This window comes from Aythya ferina (genome assembly GCF_964211825.1).
Source record: "Aythya ferina genome assembly, chromosome: 1".
In the NCBI taxonomy this organism is placed as follows: domain Eukaryota; kingdom Metazoa; phylum Chordata; class Aves; order Anseriformes; family Anatidae; genus Aythya; species Aythya ferina.
In genome coordinates, this window is record NC_140296.1 from 92,470,064 (window position 1) to 92,490,542 (window position 20,479).

The 20,479-nt window shown below is 48.7% G+C and overlaps 1 protein-coding gene across 9 annotated transcripts in view; it reads right to left on the reverse strand.

Moving 5' to 3' along the window:
- Nucleotides 1-20,479, reverse strand: part of PDE9A (phosphodiesterase 9A) — a 41,391-nt gene that overhangs the window by 14,604 nt on the left and 6,308 nt on the right. Inside the window, exons 2-8 of one of the 9 annotated variants that reach the window (XM_084530513.1) lie at nt 15,807-15,877; nt 14,226-14,303; nt 12,670-12,782; nt 7,531-7,585; nt 6,647-6,717; nt 3,159-3,243; nt 60-141 (exon numbers count right to left, since the gene is read on the reverse strand). In XM_084530513.1, coding sequence (XP_084386639.1) covers nt 60-141; nt 3,159-3,243; nt 6,647-6,717; nt 7,531-7,585; nt 12,670-12,782; nt 14,226-14,303; nt 15,807-15,877 — 555 coding nt within the window. Of the gene's footprint in view, nt 1-59; nt 142-3,158; nt 3,244-6,646; nt 6,718-7,530; nt 7,586-7,811; nt 7,955-8,194; nt 8,276-8,522; nt 8,826-8,962; nt 8,982-12,669; nt 12,783-14,225; nt 14,304-15,806; nt 15,878-20,479 lie in introns of those variants that run through there. The other 8 variants (XM_084530514.1, XM_084530516.1, XM_084530519.1 and 5 more) reach the window with 8 other exon arrangements.

Genomic DNA, 20,479 nt, shown 5'->3' on the forward strand with positions numbered 1-20,479 from the left:
TGTAAGCCAGCACTTGTCAGGGCAGCAAGCATGTGGTAAGATCAAGCACTGCACCGTACCTTTGGGTAGGATGGTACATCCCTCCGGGGAGTCAGCCTCTTGTTTTCATCCAAAAAGCTGTACTTGCAGGGACAGGTAGTCCTGGAATGAAATATTGAGGGAATGAAAAACCACGGTGCCTTGAGAAGTGCCAGAAGTGCTCTGGTCTCTCGGTAGGCATCGCTTGGAGAACCATGCAGCCTCCCAACCTCTTTCTAATGTGGTGCTGCTCAAAAGGTTTAAAAGTGTGGTCCTCTTTAGGATTTTCTCCCCTTGTGCAACGCTCCTCTGCCCCTTCTCTGTGTCGCTGAATTCAGCCTAGGAGCATCTTTCTTCAGACAGGTATCCATAAATACTTAAACCAAGTAACTTTTCTTTCAGTGAGCATCTTGTGTCTGCACATGCCATGCTGGAGACATTTGCAGACTCCAAGGCTGCATCAGGGCGGGTGAGCATCTGTTCTGAGGCACGACCATCTCGCCTGCTGTCCTTCAGCTGGGACAACAGCACAGAGGCACCAGGGCTTAGCAGATCCAGTCTGCTTGGCTCCCTGGTCCTGGAGGATGGGAGCCACTGCCAGCAATTACAAGTAATTAACACTTTCCTGGTTACTGCCACCAGCTGCCAGCTATCTACTCTTCCTCTGCATGCAGAAGAGCCAAGCTGATGCTATCCCATCTGAGCAGAGGGCTGTGATGCTGGGAGATGCTCCACCTTTTGCAGGACATCTAGGTTTCTGCACCACACCGTGAGGGCAAGGAACTCACAGTTGGTCGCAGAGGTGTCCCCACAGCCACAGGGGCACAATAAAACCGATCGCTCCACGGTGTCACCCCCAGCAATCAGATAATGCTTCAGCTCAGCACGTGGTTCCCTGGTGCCTGATCACACGGGCTCTGATAACTGTCCGTGATGATGACCTTGCAGTTTGCATCTATCCCTGCAGTCCTAACGTTTGGATCATCCCTTCTCATTTTTCAGCCCCTCTGCCAGGTGAACCAAAGTGAACCGAAGTAGTCCTTTAACATGTTTTGTCACTTTTTTTTCAGGATTTACAGATTTGATATCGCTTCTCTTCTATCTCCTCTCTCCTTTCTTCTCTATTGGGAATTGGCCCCGGCCTCTTGACTTTTCTCCTCTCAACGTTGACCTCTGTTATCATTTCTCATGGTTTTGTCTCAATCCTCCGCAAAGTTATGTCATCTTTAGCTCACAGTGCTCAGCCAGCTTCAGCCAGCAGCCTCCTCCTGCCCTGCACAAGGGGATTCTCAGCTGGTGAAAAGCTGTCTCCATCACCTCTAAATCCTCTTCCTCAAAATGCCACTGTGAGGGGAGTTAATGGGATAAAAACAGTGAGATTGGGGCATTCCTTGCCCTAACTGGAGCTGACTGCCAGGGTTAGCTGGGGGCCAGCCGACTGCCCCTATTTCCCAGCTGCAGTAAAACTTTGAAGCCTTCCTCCTGCCAAGCTGGGGAACACACCAGAGCTGGGATGCATCAGACTTTTACGAATGTGAAACTGTATCTGCACAGGGTCGGGTTTTTCAATGGCACTATAATGTTATTAGCATCTGCTAGCGTGAGCACAGAAAGCAGACTGGCAAAAAAAATAATAAAAAATGAATGCAATTTGAGTGGGCGTGAGTGGAGTTGCTTTGCTCATCCTCAGCAGCTCCCAGTGGGGACCTCCTGGTGGCCAGGCCACCGAGAGCCCTCTTGGCCACCACGGAGGGACAAGTGACACCAGGGACAGCCAGCCTGGCCCGGGGCCGACACAGCACTCCCTGCTCCTGCTGCTCTGTTCGCAGGTTTGTGCCACAGAATGCAGATTGTAAAAGGACAGCCTGCCACGGGAATGAGTCACGGCTGCTGCTGGGGCAGCCTGGTGCTTCCTGAAGCACCTGGCAGCCTCCCCGCGAAAGGGAACCTGCTATAGCTGCCTTTTTTTGGCTTTACCCATCTGCTCGTGCATCGCTGCACCCCTAAATGCAACTCTCCCAGCTCCCCACAGCAGCAGAAGAAAAAAAAAAAAAGGATGTTACTTGCATATGTGCGTTTGCATTTGCTGCCCATCTGAGCTCTGCCTTTTCTAGGGAAATTTCCTCACACACCTGAAGGAGACACGAAGCAACCTGCAATCTCTCATACTGGTGTGGATCTGGAGTAGGTCTCCCGAGGTTAATAACATTACTCCATGTTTATGCCAGTATGACAGGTGAAATGGACCTTAGACCGAAGCGGACTGCGTTAATTCCCTATCTCCTGGAATATCCGGACAGTAAAATTTATAAAAGTGAGCGATTATAAAGCCTAATTCTTCTAGCAAAACCCCCGTTGCCCTCAAGAGGAACCAGTTTTGATTAAAGGCCGCCGAGTTTGACCCCAGATGAAGACGAAGCGTGCGGCTGCCAGCACAGCACGGTTACACTTGCTGAGAGCCCTTCACCCCCGCTCAGAGCGAGGTGCCTCCCGCTCAGTCGCCTTCCCCATCGATCATCCTGCAGTGACCATGTGCTTGTCCCGACGGGGCGCTTCGGTGACACGGGGGCAGGCTCACCAGCTGAGACCGTGTACCCTACGAAACGCATTTTTTCCCTGCTGTTGTTTTAATTACAAAAAAAAAGCCGGCTTGACAATTGTGGCGAGCCCTCGCATTATAACGCAAATTCCCAAATTCTTGTCAAAATTGGAATGGATGCTTTATAAATAGCACGAGATCGTAATTAGGAGAGCAGTTCCACAGATATTTGCTCTTTTCCAGAACGTGGTTTGAATCTTACTGGAGCTAATTGGAGCAGATCCTAAGCAAGCACCACATTTTGCAAAAGGTCTTTTCCCATTCCCTCTCTCCCCGCACATCTGGATGAAGCATTGCCATTCAGCCTGGTGAAGCACAGGAAAAATCACCCTCCACAGCAAGACCTGCTTCTCTATTCAGGTGGCCTCAGCTACTTTAGCTGATGAATGGCACCGGCTCCTCAAATGTTAAATTAATTTGTTGTTTCTTTCCTTGCTCTGTTGCTTCTAAGCCCAGCGGGCGACTCGATCCTGCAGAAGTGTTGCAGAAGGGTTTGAAAGCGGCCGCGTATTTCTCTGGGTAGGTCTGGTGCAGAACTTACCTGCTGCTTCTCGCTGCCATTTCCTCCCTCATCTTTTTAATGTCGCTCTTGCATTTCTCAATCTCCACCACTTTCAGGCCTTCCACTGTCAACAAAGGAAAACACCAGGGGTGTTACCATGGCGAAACCCAAAGGCTCTGCTTTCACAACTGTGCAAAATTTCAAAGGGCTTTAACAGGGGGGGCTGTCCAGAGAGTGAGCGAGCCCCTACAGCCTGCCCCGGCTCTCGCACACGTGGGTGCTGCCAAAGTGATATGTCTTGAAAACCCAGAGGCATTCTTGGCTGCCAGTTTCAGGTACTAGCTTGAGTATTTTAATTCACAGACCGGCTACAAGGCCTCGGCTTTTCCACGATTGTTAGCAGCCGCCGGCTTGTTCTGATGCCTTGACTTCTCTGCCGTACAGCACGAATCAAAGGAAATCCTGAGCAAAAAAAAAAAAAAAAAAAATCCCTCCCGCGATGGGCTGATAAGCGCAGCTAGACAAACATGCCGCAGTAGGATCTGAATTCCCATTAAGATAAAAGGTTTTAATCTGAAAGTTCACGCGGAGCACTGAGAGGCATCGCTGGGCATGGAGAAGCCAAAGCGAGACTGCAGGAGCGAGAGAGGAGCATTGAAAAAGTTTGACCGCCACCATTGATCTCCTCTTTATAGGCATCGAAGATCCATCACATGCTTTTGCCAATCAATTGTGCAATCAAAGGTTATTTCTGCATGTGGCACAGAAAATCCTATATCCCCCCTCTCTGTGTAATTAGGAACGCCACGAGGCAGAAAGTTTGATTGCCTGTTCGTGCTGCAACGCATTTCGGTGCACGTAGCTGGGACACCCCGCGCAGGGCAAGTGCAGGAATATTCTCCCTTCCCCTCTCGTGAACTACCAGCACGCTCAAGGACGTAGCGTGGCACTGTTTATGAGGAACGTGTCGTTCACGTGTAGCCATTTCACAGCTCGTTTTGTTTGCTGAACTCACTGCTTGCACGGCCAAGCTGTGGTTCAAGGAGCTGGAGGGAAGGCACAACGGGCCGATCGGCATTCAGCCACCTTCTTAGAAGAGGAGCATGGAAACCGTGCTGATCTGGAGGGGAACATGAGCATGATGAAAATCTGTCTTGGAAGGGCACAGCTCTGCAGTTAAGCAGAGACCTCATTTCTTTGTGCAGGTAACAACAAAAATTGCTTTTGAATGAGGAAACAAGAAAGGGGGGGAAAAAAAAAGAAAAGATTTTGAACCAAGCCAAAAATGTCATCTACCAGGAGAGGGGAGGAAAAGGAGTTTGATTTATGCTTGATCACAGGGATACCCTCCACTTAAAAAAAAAACATTTCTAGGTGAACATATATTCTTGTCTAGCACCGTTGAAAGCAATTTCTTTGAGTGATCACAAAGTGACAATAGAAACACGACGCCGTCCTGCTTAGTCAGTATCTGTACTCTGGGCATCACGTTGTGCTTTTTTTTGGATACCCAGTTCCTACGCTGCTATATATTCGAGGGTATCCACCTGGGGGAAGCTTGGGGGCTGCCGAAGTGGTGGCTGGTGCCCATGCAAAGCAGCGGGAGCAGAGCAGGGTCACCAGACCCACGGGGTGGTAGGGCAGGCAACCGCGGAGGGGACAGGAGATACGGAGCAAAATAGCAGCCCTGAGCGTTTTTTCCTGTTGCGTCTCTTCAGCTTGCTTCCAAATCCTCTCCAGGGGGGCAGGGAATTTACATAATTATTTTCTTCAGGTGGATGTGAGACGCTTACAAATTGTCAAGGGTTTTGCCAGCTCCCTCATCCCCGTGTAGGCTGCTGCACAAAGCATTCCCAGCGCCTTCCCTGCATGGAGGCCTTGTCTGAGCTTTAGGCTGGATCTCAAAAGATCACTTGAAAAGTTTGGGCTCCTTGAAACACATCTCTGGACAGCAATGGGAAGGAAGCTGCGAACGTGCCATGTGAGGTGCAGATGTTGTGCTGTTGTGGGCACTTATCCCTGCACACACGACCCCGCTGGGGAAGAAGTCCTGGAGATCGCGCGTGAGAGTGGTGGGAAAGGGATCTCCGAAGGAGGTGGGGGAGAAGGCAAAACAAAAGCACAATTCTTTTCCCGTTTGGCTTGCAAGTGATAAATGGCCTTGTCATGTGCGCTGATGAAGGGCCCATTATATTATTCTGCAGCAAGAAATACCTCCTGAAAAGACCCTGTGCTGTCTAAAGAAATCCTTGGGCTGCATCCAGCCCTGGAACGGGGCTCTTCGAGCAACCCCTGGGATCCCTGCTTGAGAGGGGAGGCTGGGCTCTCCCTCCCCCTCCGCTTTGCTTTGCAAACGTGCAAGCCTGGGAGCTGCAGATGTGGCTCCGTGGCGAATTCGGGAGGTCCCACCTCGAGCAGCTCCTTCCCAGGGAGCTCCTTCCCCCAGGAGGGGGCTGCCGGAGGTGCCACAGGGAGCAGCCAGGCAGAACAGCAGCATTTTGCTGCATCTTGCATTTGCCTTGGCCAGCCCGTGGCTGGCTGGGCTCCTCGCAAGGGGGGGGCCTGGGAGGGCTCCCCTGCAGCTGCTCCTTGAACGAGACTGCTTTTTTTTTTTTCCCCTTTCCTGCTGACAAAGGCATCACTTTCGCTGAGCAGCTGCAGGGTCAAGGTAGCTTCTGGTTGAGGGAAATTTCAGGAAAACAACTTTTTCCACGAACCAGAAACTTTTTTTTTTTTTTTTTTTTTCCCAGCCAGCCCCAGTGAGAAAGTGCTCTTTGCAGCTGTAGTGTCGGGGAAGTTTAAATGCTGCATATCAATGAGGATGTGGCCTTTGGTGTCAAAACTGTGCCAGGGGACGGCGTCTTGTTCATCTACCTGCCTTTCTACCCTACCCTGCCTTTCCCAGGTCTGCTCTATGCACAGTATACTGAAAAATGATAAGTTGGATGCTGCCTGGAAAAAAAAAAAACAAAAAAAAAAAAACAGAAAAGGAGCTCTTTCACCAGATGAACTTGACTTTGTTGTTGCACAGTAACTAAAACCAACCGTGTCACCGTCAGCACACGGAACAAGCGAGGCGAGCTCAAAATGCTGCTGCTGCTGCCTTGCATGTGCCAGTGGATGGCCAGGGCCGAGGAGGTGCAGCCCCCCCGTGCTCATGGCTCAGAAATCAGCAAGAACAAGCCCCACGACAGCTTAACTAACAGGCGGTGCTTCCCAGAGGAGAAAGGCTCACCGAAAGACAAAATGCACAACCCGTGCCAATACCCAGCGCGCTGACCCAAAGCAGAAGGCAGCTGCGACACCTTCCTGCAGTTAGCTAAGGGCGTAGCAGGCAGAGCTCGGGCTGCAGGTGTGTTAGCAGAGCAATGCTGTAGGGGAGACCCCCGCGGAGGTGCTGGGGGGCTGCTGGATGCAGGGGGGTGATGTGGGGCCAGGGCCGGGGATGGCAGGGGATGCGGGAGGGGACGGGGTGCTCCGGGGTGAGAGAGCAAGGGTTTCTGCGACGCGAGCACAGGGACACTCACATTCAACCTTTTTCTCCAGCATTGCCAAGTGATTAGCTACTTCCGTTTTCAGTTCATTGATTTTAAAAACCCTGGAAAGAAAACCCTCATGGATTAATGTCATACAGTTAGCGCCGTGGCGACCCTAGCTACAGACCACCAGAAACTTTTTGGGAGGATTGATCAGGGCCACTTGTGGCTGCCGTAAGGAAAAGAAGATTTTCCATGGCCATGTCAAAGTTTGGGGCAGAAAATCCACGTTTCATTTTCAGAAAAAAAAAAAATAATAATTAAAACCAAAGGATTTTGTTGTGGCTCTGTGAATCTGCTGCGGCTCTGCAATGCTCCAGCACCCCCCTGTCTGCAGTGACTTGGTGTTTGTTGTACCCCCCCCTCGGGAAGCGATGTGAAACTGATAATGCTCTGTCCAACAGCAGCACCTTGGTGCTGCCACATGCTGCAGCTCTCCTCTGAATTAACCTGGTGATGTGCTGAGCCGTGGTGGAGTTGATCTGTCCTGCCAAAACTAGCTGGGACGAAATTAGCAGCCCTTGCTGATGCTCAGAAATCCTCACTGAGGAGGGACACATGCATGTGATAAAGGGAAAAAATGGAACAAATCAGCTGGGTTTTGTGTTCTACAAAGGAGCATTTCATTTGCTTCCTAAGAGGGCAGAAGCACTGTAAGAACATTTAATTTTAGATTAAATATAAGCTAGAATTGCTCTCAGTTTAAGCTACCGCATTGCTCTCAGCAGGAGGTACGTGTGTACCTGGCCTAAATTCGGCAGGAAGAGAGGGATTTGAAAGAGATTTTAAATGCCTCTCTATCTCCTATGAAATTTTCACTTCTGGCTGATAAAAGAAACAAAACTTTAAATAAATAATGATGTTCAGCATCCTACCTTGAGAACTGCTCGGCAATCTGTCCCAATAAATTCTGGAACAATTCTTCTTTATCTAAAACAACAGAAGAGACACAAAAGACAAAATGAAAAGTGAGGAGACACACTCAGCATCCCTGCAAGGAGGGCTTTGACAATGAGGGACTCGGCCAAAAAGTCATCCTGGGTCCCCTGAAGAGTGTCAGCATTTGGTCATGCAGCTGAGTCCACATTTTGCCTGCCGTCCTCCGCCTTGCAGAGCACAGGCAAGCCCTCCCCAAAGTTTTCTGGGGGTGCTGGACCTCTGAGAGGCATCTTGTTTGGAGGAGACCCCTTTGATGTCTCCTAGGTGGGATGTGTGGGTTCCCTCGGCTGCCGGGGTGCCATGGGGCCAGGAGAGCCAGCCTGGGGAAGCCCCACTGGTGTAACCCACACCACACTGCCTGCGGTGTGCGCGTCCCTCCGGCCTCTCGTGCTGCAGGAGCGGAAATGTTTGCATGCTTTTCGTACACAGATCACCGAGCGCCCGCTTATCCCCTGCACAGAAGCACCCCGGTGGTGTTTCGGGAGCTCCTTCTTGTGCTTTTCGCAGCGCCCCTCATGAGTGCAATCACCTGCACTGAGTGCATCGGAGAGAAGTGCAGCCCAGCGCTCACAGCATGCTCCTAAATAACAGCTCTTGTACCTGTTGAAAGGATTTGCAGTCGCTCAGACAGCGGAGACGCCAGAAATGCTCGTTGAGAGCCTTCAGCTTTCGGCACAAAGCAGTTTGGCTGCAACCCCCGGGTCCCCAAACCGGAGCAAGAACGGGAGGGCTCCCATCTAACCCCCTTGCTTCTGCTGCCACCCGGCTCCCAGCGGGGCGGCTGGCAGCACCAAGGAGATCGGTTCTTATCTCGCAGACCCGTTTTCCCGTTTCCCCGCTCTCACGCACAGACAAAAACAAGCCTGCTGCTGAAAACCCCACCGAGCGAGCACCACCGCGTCCCAGTTAAGAGGGGAGGAAAGCTTACCGTGGGCAGCACCTGGGATGAGAGACAAATCCGGCGGTGGGGCTTAGCAGAGCCACCCTTGCCCTCTCCCTGCACTGCTGCTCAGCACTGACAGCGGCTGGAGCGTGCGGGAAGCTGACAAGTCCTCTATAAACACCGGCCTGGTAAAAAAACAACCAATCTTACTTTCACTCCCTCCCCCTGCCAAAACTCACTTGGAGTACTAGGACATTCTCATCCCAGGAACAGTCAGCTGCAATCTGATGTTTATGGATGTAATAAAAGACTTTCAAAACGAAGATGTATGTTTTTATAACCCTAGGGTGCAGTACAGATATATGACTAAGAGTGGCAGCTCGTCTCATCTTAAAGGGACAACGAGCCTTTTCTTTGCCCTGCTCCTTTCAGGGGGGTAACTCCCAATTACGAAGAAAATGAAGCAGCTCACCCGTGTCACTTACTCTTGCTCATCCCCTCCTCTGCAAACAGGAAAGCCGAGTGTCCTTCTACTCCCTTTGCTCCGGTCTGACTGCTTTTCTCCACGCTGACACCCAGGGTCCCCCCAGCTCCCTTTCACCTCAGCTGCTTTATTTTTTCACTGCAGTGTCCTGCCCTCACGTGTGCCTGTGCCTTTGGCTTGGGCACCTGCCCGTGTTCCCCCTTCCTGTGATTTGTTTGGACCTGGGCGGTCAGAGGAATTCAGCAAGCACACAGGCAGGTGGGCACGCACCTCAGGAAGCCTTGGAAGCCCACGTCCGTGAGTCTCATCACACCGAGTGCCAAATTCGCTTGGCAGCTCGGGGTAATTTGGGCTGCCACATGCAAGCCCTCGCTAGGTGAGTAATCCCAAGGCAGCTGCCCCGCGCCCCACGCAAGCGCTTTTCTCATATTCTTCTCTCTTGCCTGAGCTATGGGTGTCAACGTGCCTCCAAATGGAAAAGAGATCCCAGAATAGGTAGATTTAGACGCAGTGATGAGCTTCTGTGGCTTTACCAGCAATAAACAGGTACCTGTGCAAGGGCCTGTGCACTGAATTGTTGAAGAAACCCAAGTGCTTCCCTGCTGAAGCTGCCCAAATGGCCTGTGGGCTGGCCCTGCCCCTGACAAGACTCTTGTAGCAGGCACCTGCACCTGTCAAGACAGCTCTCCCACGTCAAGCAATATCCCTGGGGACAAAAGGTGGGTTTCCCTCCCCGTGTGGTGGCCTCCAGCCCCATCAGGGCAGCAGCAAGGGTGCTGCTCTCTCTGGATCTTTTCACATCCTTTCCAGGGGCTGCTCGCGTTGGAGGCCCCACAAGAAAGAGCTGTAGATGGTGGTGCGGGGAGAGTGGTGGCCAAGCTCAGCACATCGCACGTACTTTTGGCTTTTGTCCCTTGTGAGGTCTTTACAGACTCACTCAACCTTGTAGAGGTAGGAAAGCCTCAGCCCATGCTTCCCCCTAGGTAGGACCACTGCGGGTCAGGCCCACTGAGCACCACCCTAACTCCTTCCTCCATGCTCTCAGAAGAAAAATAAACTTCAGTTGTATTTCTCAAGAGCGTGCTGCCAGCAGGATTTGTTCCCTTAATTGGCATTTTCAGCAGTTTTGCAGAGTGCCTGAACTCCAAGCACAGCTACAGCGCAGCCATCACTTTGTGAGCTTTGAGCCTGTTCCAACTCGAGGGCGCAGACCAGAGCCTCTCTGGTGTCAGGAGGGACAAGATGCCATCTCAGAGGGGTTTTGCAGGCCAGGTGAACATGGTGTCTGCCTGGGAGTGATGCAGCGACCACTGCTGCCTCCAACAGCCACTGAGTAACAACCTCTGTAATCCCAACCCTCTCCCCTGGCTACCGCCAGGAAATGAAGAACAGTTTCTAGCTGGACTCTGGTGGATATCTCTTTTGCTGGATGAAAGCCACTGCTTGTATTTCCCTCCCGAAGGATTGTATTTTCCAGTCCCACCTTCTACAGCCTTTGTTCTGCTGAAGCACGCACCACTCTCTTCCAGCTGCTTGGGAGACTGCTGGAAGGAGGTGCATCAGCTCCCAGCACTGTGGAAATTGGGGTGACCCTCTTTTGGCATGCTTTTGAAGAAGTTGCTTTGGGAGGCAGAATCACACAGGCAGAGCTGTTTTAGAAGTGACAGCTAGAACAGAGCTTTTCTATATTTTTTTTTCTTTTAATGAAGAAGAACAATTTCCCACTCTGCTCATTCTTCCTACTCTCAGCAAAATGTCAGGAATGCTTAAGATTAATGACAACCCATGTGAAAGAGAAACAGACACCAAGGAACACTCATTCCATCACACACAGTTCAACTTTCTGCCTCTTTCCCCAGCAGATTCTGTCTTATGCTTTGGCAACCTACCACCAGAATTTTTCTTGCCCTTCTCAGCTCAGATCTTTGGAAATCTTTGTTCTATAAAACGCAGGGAGGGAGCAGAGACCTTGCTGACACAGTGAGCTTCATTCAGCACAAAGCAGAGCCATGTGCTGTCAGCCAGGCTGAAAAATGAGGGCCCTGGGAAAGTGTGAGAAGTCATGTATGGTCTTATAAAAATATACGGCTAGCTTCGTGTGGAGAAAAAAAAAAAAAAAAAAAGCCCTTCAACCAGCTTCTCTGCTGGTATACCATGGTGGCATTCCCGGGAACAGCCCCATCAGCATTCACCTTTCTCTATCTCAGGGTATGTGGATATTGGTTACATATACAGGGTGGTATATGTAGATAAAGGTGCTCCAGCCGAGACCCCACCTTGTCTGACCTGATAATGCATGCATGTGCTCCTGGACTAGCAGCGTGACGCTGCCCCTGCTGAGTTTGTTACAATAAGGAAATAGTTTAACAAACAGCTTCCTTCCTCTTAGCGGTCACGTGTGTCCCTTGGCTTTGGCTGGTGACACAGGACCAGTTTATGGCTTGCAACAAACTTCTCTGTGATAAAGTTCTTCCCTGTTTTCTGTCTGCTCTCTGCTTTCATTTGCTCTCAGCCTGCACAAGGGCCCAGCTGTTGCCTCTCCGTGTCAACCCAGGCATCCTCCTTCATTGCCTAGCTGTGCCCTTTCCTGTAAGCACCTCTGCTGTGGGGAATATGGGCACTTCAAAGAGAGGCTTCAGCTCCCTGCACCTCCCCATCTATAAAACACAGCACTTTGAGACACTGTTTTCTCGCATAACACAGGAGCCTAAGCAAGAAAAAGCAACTAGCAGGAAAACAGCCAAACTGCCTTGCCCCTGTCCCAGGAGCCTCACCCATTTCTGTAAACCATTTTTTGTTCAGACACAGACTTCCTGGCTTCCTCCTGTTCTTCCCATGTGCTCTCCATTCCCAAAATGATCTTAACCTCTTGCCTCTGTCTCTCCTATCTTCCCATTTTACTCCTCCAGACTGTGTCCCCAGGTGATGTTCCCTTCCCTCCCCAGGGCAGCTCCACCAGGTAAAACCCAGGGTCCTGCTCAGGCTGCCTGGGAGAGACTGAGTGGCAGGAGATACTGCAGTTGATGAGGATGAGGGCTGCTGCGAGTCAGACAATCTACAGGAATTGCCCCAAGCAAATGCTCTGCTCCAGTGCCTAAGAGCTGCTGGCCTGAGCCCAACACCGGCATGCAAAGAAAAACAGTGAAAATGTCACTTCAGTCCTGCCTGAGGAGGACAACACCACTGTGCACTGGGGAACGTATTCCAGATGTCATCTTTCATCCAGGCCTCCTTTAATCTTGTCAGGTGTATTTAAATATTTATTACACTCCGAGCTACTATGCCCACAACAGAAATTTATGCTCCCTCCTCAGCCATTTGGAAATAACACAGGGTTCAAACGCAGTGCTCGGCTTTCAGCAGAGGTTTGCTGAGGGATGAACAAAGCACTGCGGGATGGGCTTTCAAGCGTGGTCGGCAATGCCTTCGCAGCACCGCTGCTCTGTGCTGAGTCAGGCCCAGGCTGAGCACTTTGGAAGTCCCCTGGCCTCCAGCCATTCCACCTCATCTTCAAAGACTTTGAAATTTGGGGACAACTTTTTTCTTTTTCCTTTTTTTTTTTTTTTTTTTTTTTTAATTTTCCTCCAGAATACTTTTAATTCTGCCATAGCTTCAGCCACAACAGAATGCATCACAGCCACATAATTTCTGAATGGAAATGATTGCAACCTCAGTTTTAGCAAATACAGTTCAAAAGGGTTATTTTACCTGAGAGCTGCCCAGTGGCAACAGGTATCACTTTGTAGGGAGACCTGGAAGAGTCGGAGAGGGTTGATGTTAGCAGTGCTGAGAAAGCAGCTTGTATTTCACATCTGCATTCCCTGAGGAGGAAAAGTATCACAGAATCACAGCATATCCCAAGTTGGAAGGGACCCACAAGGATCATCAGGTCCAACTACTGGGTCCACATGGGACCACCCAAAAATCAGGCCCTATAGCCGAGAGCATTGTCCAAACACTTCTTGAACTCCAGGCTTGGAGCCAAGACCATTTGGAGTAGGCTTGGGGCTATGACCACTGCCCCAGGGAGCCTGTCCCAGTGCCTGACCCACCTCTGGGTGCAGACCCTTTCCCTAACCCCCAGCCTGACCCTCCCCTGTCCCAGCTCCATGCCGTCCCCTCGGGTCCTGTCGCTGTCCCCAGAGAGCAGAGCTCAGCGCCTGCCCCTCCGCTCCCCTCGTGAGGGGGCTGCAGGCTGCCATGAGGCCTCCCCTCAGCCTGCTCTGCTCAGGGCTGAGCAAACCAAGGGACCTCAGCCGATCCTCACACATCGTGCCCTCCAGACCCTTTGCAGTCTTTGTAGCCCTGCTTTGGACTGTAATAGTTTTGTGTCCTTTTAGTGTGGTGCCCAAAACTGCACACATTACTCAAGGTGAGGCTGCACCAGTGCAGAGCAGAGCAGGACAATCACTTGTGACAATCACAGAATATCTGAACATATTCTAAGCCTGCTCAAACTCTGTCATTTTAAATATGGAGGGGGCACTTTTTATGTACAATTAACCCTCAGTTTACTGCTGACCTAGACACAAGGAGATCTTTTTTGTGAAACAAATGTGGTAAAAATGCCTCTTCTTTGGCAAGTCTCAAGAGCTTGCAGACTGAGATGGTGAGGAGCTCTGCTAGGCTGGAAGGAAGCTCCTGTGGTGGGGACCATGCTCATGGCACCCAGAGCAAGAGGTTGTAGCATTGTAGCATCATGGCTGCTGGGGCTCTGACACGTGGCACCAGTGTAGGTAACACCAGAGACAAGTCACGATGAAATTTGCAATGGAATAAGTAACAGCAGAAGTAGTAACTGTGAGCAGTCACAGTAAAAATAAAAGTGCAAGGCTGAACAAGCAACGGGGAGCCAAGGAGAAAAAGAGAAAGGGATGTGGAGACAGGAAGGGCCAACGCCAGCGTGGAAGAGGCTTAACCTCATCAAAGACTTTGACTTCGCTTGCGGCTGATGTCACGGTTTGGTCCTAACAGAGCAGTAAAGGAGCCAGGGAACAAAGGAGCTGGGAGCCTTGACAGCAAACAGAGTGGGATGGGAACAGCTGTTCTGCATTAAATACTTAAAAGCAGTATTTTTTCCTCAGACAATCACTCCTACTTTAATAACAAGCAAAAAATCTTCAAAACCAGCCGGCATCAGAGTTATAAGCCAGCAGGCTGTTCGTGGTGTCACCTCCCTGCCCCTGGCAAGCTGCTCACCTCATGTTGCCTACAAGAGGCATCGCAGCCCAACACCCCCTCTCTCACGTTGCAGCACGGCTTACCTCTCCGAGTTTGCTGGCATCGTCGGGTCAATGGATACCATACAATTGTCTGCTGTCAAGAGGGAGATGGTTGTGTTTCTGAAAAGTATGTTCCAGAGAGGTTTATTTGAGCGAGAAATGCTGGCTGAGATCCTATGCTGCCGTGCACGGCACACAGCCATTTTCCCTTGTGCAGTACTCCTGGCATGGCTGGTGCTACCCCAGACCCACTTTTACGTGGTGCAGAAAGGGTCAAAGCACAGGGCCAGGTAGGCCTGGTGTTTTGCCCATTTCAGTTACCAGAGATGTTACTGGCAAAATGTGAAATGTGATCATCTTTGATCTCAGAGTGAACTTTGCTCCTTGGTAACTCCTGCGTACTGTTGACTCATCAACTAATAATTTCTGTTGAAAAGCTGTGTTTTGTGATACATTGACTAGGTGGCTATATATTGACTCACAATATACAAATCACTACCAGTCTTTAAATCATCTACTAACTCCCTTACCAAAACAAACAAAACAAATATTCTTCCTAAATACGGAGCCTTCATTTGCATCCTGTGCTAGGTGTGATATCATAGGCTCAAATGTGAAGGTCTGCGCTGGCTCCAGGAGCCTAATTAGAATGAATAGAACTGCAGAAGTCCTTTGCTGAAAATAAAAGGACAAATATGCCGTGAACGCCCTACTCATGAATGACTCTGCTGAACCAAGTTTCCTGCTTGATGGGGTGGAAGTATTTGACATCACAGGCAAATAAGAGTTATTAATGTCTTTAATGTCAAATGGAAGGAAACAGCAAGGATAAACAGCAAAGGCTGTTAATTCTCTTTAGTAACCTATGCAAATTCTGAGTCAATATGGACTATTTTATCATTCAGTCCCTAGATCTGAAGTCATACAATAAAATTGTGATTAAAGGACTGACTTATTTTTCCTGTGCTTTTTTTTTGTTTTGTTTTTGGTGTGTGTGTGTCATAAACATGTACGTACAGAAGTAAACACCACGGCTTATTGCATGCTGCTGGGCATTTCCCTGATGCTTCTTGAGGCCCACCTGCAGACAGCAGATGCCCTCTGGTAGGGGTGGGTTTGGGGCACGGCTGAGGGGCTGCCCTCCCTTTATTCTATAAATTGGTTCTCTTGGGTTACTCAGTTTGACTGTCCCATGCCTGGGATTAGCCTGTAGTGTACCTAAATATAAAGTTTAGCACCTGACGGCAATGCTTCTCATTGGCCCCAAGTTTTTCCATTAAAATGCAGGTTTTAAAAATGCTGTTGCTTTTCACTCAATATGGGGAATAAACCGGTGTAATTGTGAGGCACGCAGAGCCCATATGTACTCTGGGCAGGGATTCTGCACTTGGCGTTATTTTTGTAGAGTAGCTCTGTTCTGTTCAAGGCGGCTAAAAACCTGCCAGGGCTTCATGCACTTTTCCAGCTGGGGCTGTCTGTGTTGCCCCAGCTTCTTCTTCCAGAAGGCTGGAACAAGAGAGAAGCCTGGAGAGCAGGTCACCAGATCATTTGGGGCCTGGCTTTAAAATGTCCCTAGAACTAATGGAGCAAAAGTGAAACGAATCTCATAAATGAGAGGCCTACCTTGGCAACCCTGTTGCGATGCAGAAGAGGTCCATAATATCTCTGGAGTTGCAGTATTTACTGAAGATCACCTTCCAAACCAAACAGCAGCAGGGAGAAAATGAAGACAGAGGAGAGAAAGGACAGTTAGCTCCCAGTGGGAGATGAACTCTATTCAGGCTTGAACTGGGCCAATTTTAAGGCTCAGCCTACCTTTCCAATTATCTGATTTGACTCGTGAGCTGGGATATTATATGCTCCCACTTTAATACCTTTGCTATTTTTCAATAAAAAAAGAAAGCTCCAGAGACCTAATTGCACTATTCAGAAGTAGAGCAGTAATGTATGAGGACTGACAGCGGAAGGTATCGCATAATGCAGTAGAGTTGCAGGATGGCAACAACCGCAAATATAATGAAGCAACAGCCTGGATTTAGGAGGAAAACAACCCAGATTTAGGGATTCCCTGGATGGTATAAAAATGCACTGCTATTTGGATTACTCTAACTTAAGCTCGCTGTAAGCAGAAGAGAGCATTTTTCTCCTCCAGTTGTGTCCAAGTCCCTGCAGCCTACCAGGCTCCGGTTGTTCCTGCTGCTAGGTCAGGGCTTGGACCTTGAAGGGGCAGCAGCAGGGCTGGGAATGCAGCATTTGTTTGACCCCATTGCCATGTAGCTCTCAGTAACACAATCCCATATCCCTGGTAGCATGGGGATTTTGCGTGATGCCCAACCCAGACCTCTGCTGCCCACACTGGCAAAGCTGTGGGATGTTCTGCCAGCAAGGAGGGTAGGCATCTGCTAATGTCTTGGTACAATGCAAGCCCTGGGAGTTCTGGAGGCAGTGCCAAGCCCTGGAGAGGCTGTGCTACAGTGAACACTGCCTCTGACACTTCCCCCTGCCCATGTCCAACCCAACGCTGCAGTCACAGTGTGGGCTTTTCTGGCTTCTTTTCTCATCCATCCCCCAATTCTCCTTACTCTCTTGTGCCGGCATGGCCAGCCTGCCCTCAAGCTCCATCTCCTAGCCCTGCTAGGAGATGCATCCACCTAGCCCTGCTGGGGTCTAGGCTGAGATTGTTATAAACATGATTTTTGGAGATGGCAATTTAAGTAAACTTATCTCGCTGTCCTTTCTCCTGAACTATTGGAGGAATCGAGACAAAAACACAAGCTCTGGCCACCCTGGCTCAGTGCTGTTGTGCATGCAATACTATGCACCAAAACCTGATGCTGGAGCAATGCTTCAGGTCTCACTTTGCATGGGTGGTTAAAAGCACCCTTATTTTTCAGCTAAGCATCATTAGCTGAATGACATCAGTGTCCTCAAGAGACGCCTGTGACTAATACAGAAGCATACACTCACCTTCCCTGTTTTCCAACCCAGATGGACTTACAGTAGGTAATATATTTACGTTACCAAAACTCAAGGCAATTAATTGCTGGGGTAGTTAATAAGCATTACTGAGGAAATGGGTGGGACTAATGCCCGGGTGTGTTCTAAAAGGCTGTTTTGCTAACTTCCTCGGTGATTGACCCTTGTTTATTAAAATACAGTGGCAACCAAAGCAATAAAACATAGCTAATCAGGTTCAGATAGCATGGAAACCCTGCTCTGAGCAGAACGCAGCATCCTGTTGGAGTGATAGCTGCTAAAATTGGCTGACAGACTACTGGGAAGCTGCTCCTGTACCAACAACTCGTATATGCTGCAGCTGAGCAGATGATGGTAATTGCAGCTGAGCACAGGGTAAAGGCTTGTGTTGTTCTGGGAGTGCTATTTCAGGTATTGAGGCTTCTTTTTCTGGAAATCAATTACTATTGACTGGGACAGATAAGAGAGGAAAAGACTAAAAAGATATATATTTAAAAAACATTAAAGGTAAGAAAGCTGCCTGACTCATGGAAAGCAGCAGGAGCTTTCAGTTCATTGAGGATGAACATTAATAATTCCATTACTCCACGCAATAGTGAAAGAGTGGGAAGAGAAACAAAGACTGTAGATATTATTTTCTAGCTTATGAGCTATCTCCATACATGCTATTTATCTTTCCATACTTGGCATTTTTATTTAGGATTACTAAAAGTGGATTTGTGAATCACCCACTGTACTTTGATACTCGTCTCAGGATGTTAATGGTTGTTCCCAGCTTCCCAGCTCTTTTTTTTTTTTTTTTTTCTTTTTTTTTTTCTTTCTTTTTTCTTTTTTTTTTTTTTTTTCGTTTTTCCTAATCAAAGAGCATATGCTAATTAAGTTCTCTGCTTTTGCAACCTGCTGAGCTTTTCTAACCAACTTCCTTCTCTTCTAAAGCAAAGCAGACAGCCTCCAACGTTTCCCAGGACTATGTAATTGTTCCTGTTATTGCCTGCAGGTTTATGTTCCCAATAAAGCCAATGTCAGTTGTCCTGATGGAATACAACTGGAATGCATTTTGGAGAGACAGGAGGACAGTGCTGTGTACTATCGATGGCTGCAGCCCAGTAAAGGAATCCTATTTGCCTCAAGTCCATGTTTGTTGCAGGGACATTAGCACCATCAAGCTGATACGGTGACATTTGGCTTGTAGCCATGCTTCAGCCAGCTGGCACGCATGGCTTCTCCCATGACCAGGGAAGGTGGCTGACCTGCAGCTTTGAGGATAGCAAGTCCTATTGCCACTGAGTGGAGAAATGAGCACTTTCCACACTGCCATGAAGATGCCATTGGCTGGGCAGATGTCCTGAACCCATTGGTGTTCGGCCCAGGTCTCCATGATGACACTTTTCTGGCACCACTTGTAGGTCTGATCCAGACCCACATCAGCACCAAGGGATTTCATTGCTCTTCAAACCTCAAATGTCTCAGCGGTCTCTGACCCAGTCATCATCTTGCTTAGATCCCTGTTCCTATCCTGGATGGCAAGCCAGGCACTGCCACAATGTGTCCCAGCACCTCACTCCATGCACAAACACCTGGTGCTGGAAGGTAGCACTGCTTTGGACAGGAGTGAGACCTTGCTATGGAGCAAACATAAGTCAAAGGCAGGAGACTGCAGCAGTTTCTAGAGCTGTGGCTAAGATCTTGCACGCACAGCACAAGACTCTCAGCTGTCAGAGTCCCTTCTGAAGAAAAGGCAGAGCCAAAATCATGCAAGCAGTCTCGCAGAAGTGATAAACTGCATGGGGAAGGAGAAATGAGGCTTCTGCTTCAGCTTGCAGATTGATGGCTTAAATGCCACTAAGAAAATCAGCCCCGTGTAAACCCCGTTAATTGCATCTCCCTTGGATTTGTGCCAGGAGGGAAGGAATGTGTTCCTCCAAAATGATGCAACATCTGCAAACAATTAGTTTCTCCTGTTAGAGAGTTAACATTATTTCATATTTCTGCCTTTTTTTTTTTTTTCCTGTTAGAATAACTTCTACCATGTGCAGAAAAATTACTGGAAAACTAGTCTTCCCTGAGTGCTTAGTTGGGTCATTTTAATAACACTCCAAGACCAAGAAGTAGTCATTTGATTTAAGCAGGGAACTCTGTCTTCCTGCCTTGGAGAGTAATGCAAAGCAAAGGGGGGGAAAGCAGAATGAATAATAACTGAGGCTTTTTGGAGTGGAAATAAGATGTTGATGAAGCATGCAGTGACTGTGAAGTAGGACAGCGTGACTCAAGTCGGATGCCTGGTTCCTGGCCCAGAGCTCACTTCTGTGGGGCTGAAACTGTGGGGTGCTTTCTCTCCTGCAGTCCTTTCTGCATTTTTTGGAATATACATGTATATATATGTATATATATATATATATATTTTTTTTTTTTTTTTTGGTCTTCCTCTGAAATAAGAGGTCATTCTGTCTTAATCCACAGTATCCACCTCTGGTGGAGGATTATGAAGCTCCTCTCAGACAGAGCAGGGATTGAGAGTCCTGCTGTCTGTCTGGCATCCTCACTTAGAGGAGCAGTTTAGCATTAAGGACCATGCTGGAGATGTTACTAAGGGACCACAGTGCGCATGCTCTGTGACCTACCAGTTTACAACTAATTGCATTATATTTTGCTTTAAGATAGGATGGGTAAAAACACAGCCTACAAATCCAATTTCTGTTCTATATTTGATCCTCAGAACAACCAATCTTCTCTGTACACTGCAAACCCCGTCCACAACGTTATCCTCTCCTGATCTGTTGTTGGTAATTGGGTTTCCTTCCAAGTATTTAACCAGCTTTTTTTTTTTTTTTTTTTTTTTTTTTTTTTACCCTAGTGAAACTCATAGATGAATAATGCAGGAATATTTTCAAAGCCAGCCTATGCTCAGTTTGCAGTCCGACTTCCTTTTGCCTGCTGTATTCAAGACTTTTTGCACTTGCTGGTGCTTTTCATTCAGCTCAGTGAGCAAGCAATGTTCGGAGTCACAAATGTGACACACTTAAAATGTGGAGGTAAAGCAATCTAAAATGATAATCTTTGACTAATGAGACTGAAGGATAGTGCGTCAGAGAAGCATTTGGTAAAATTCAGTTATGTATCTATCTCTTGTGGACCAGGGAAGCTGTTACTGCTTCTGTAATAGTAGTTTTCACATGGAGGATTTCTGAATGAGGCAGGCGGCTGATGTGAAAATTTCATTGTGATTTTCCCTTTCTCTTCAGCAGTTTTTGTTGTCCATGTCAAAATGAAGTAGGATCCAGAGCTCTTAGATAACTCCCTGTAGAAATCACTGGAAGGAA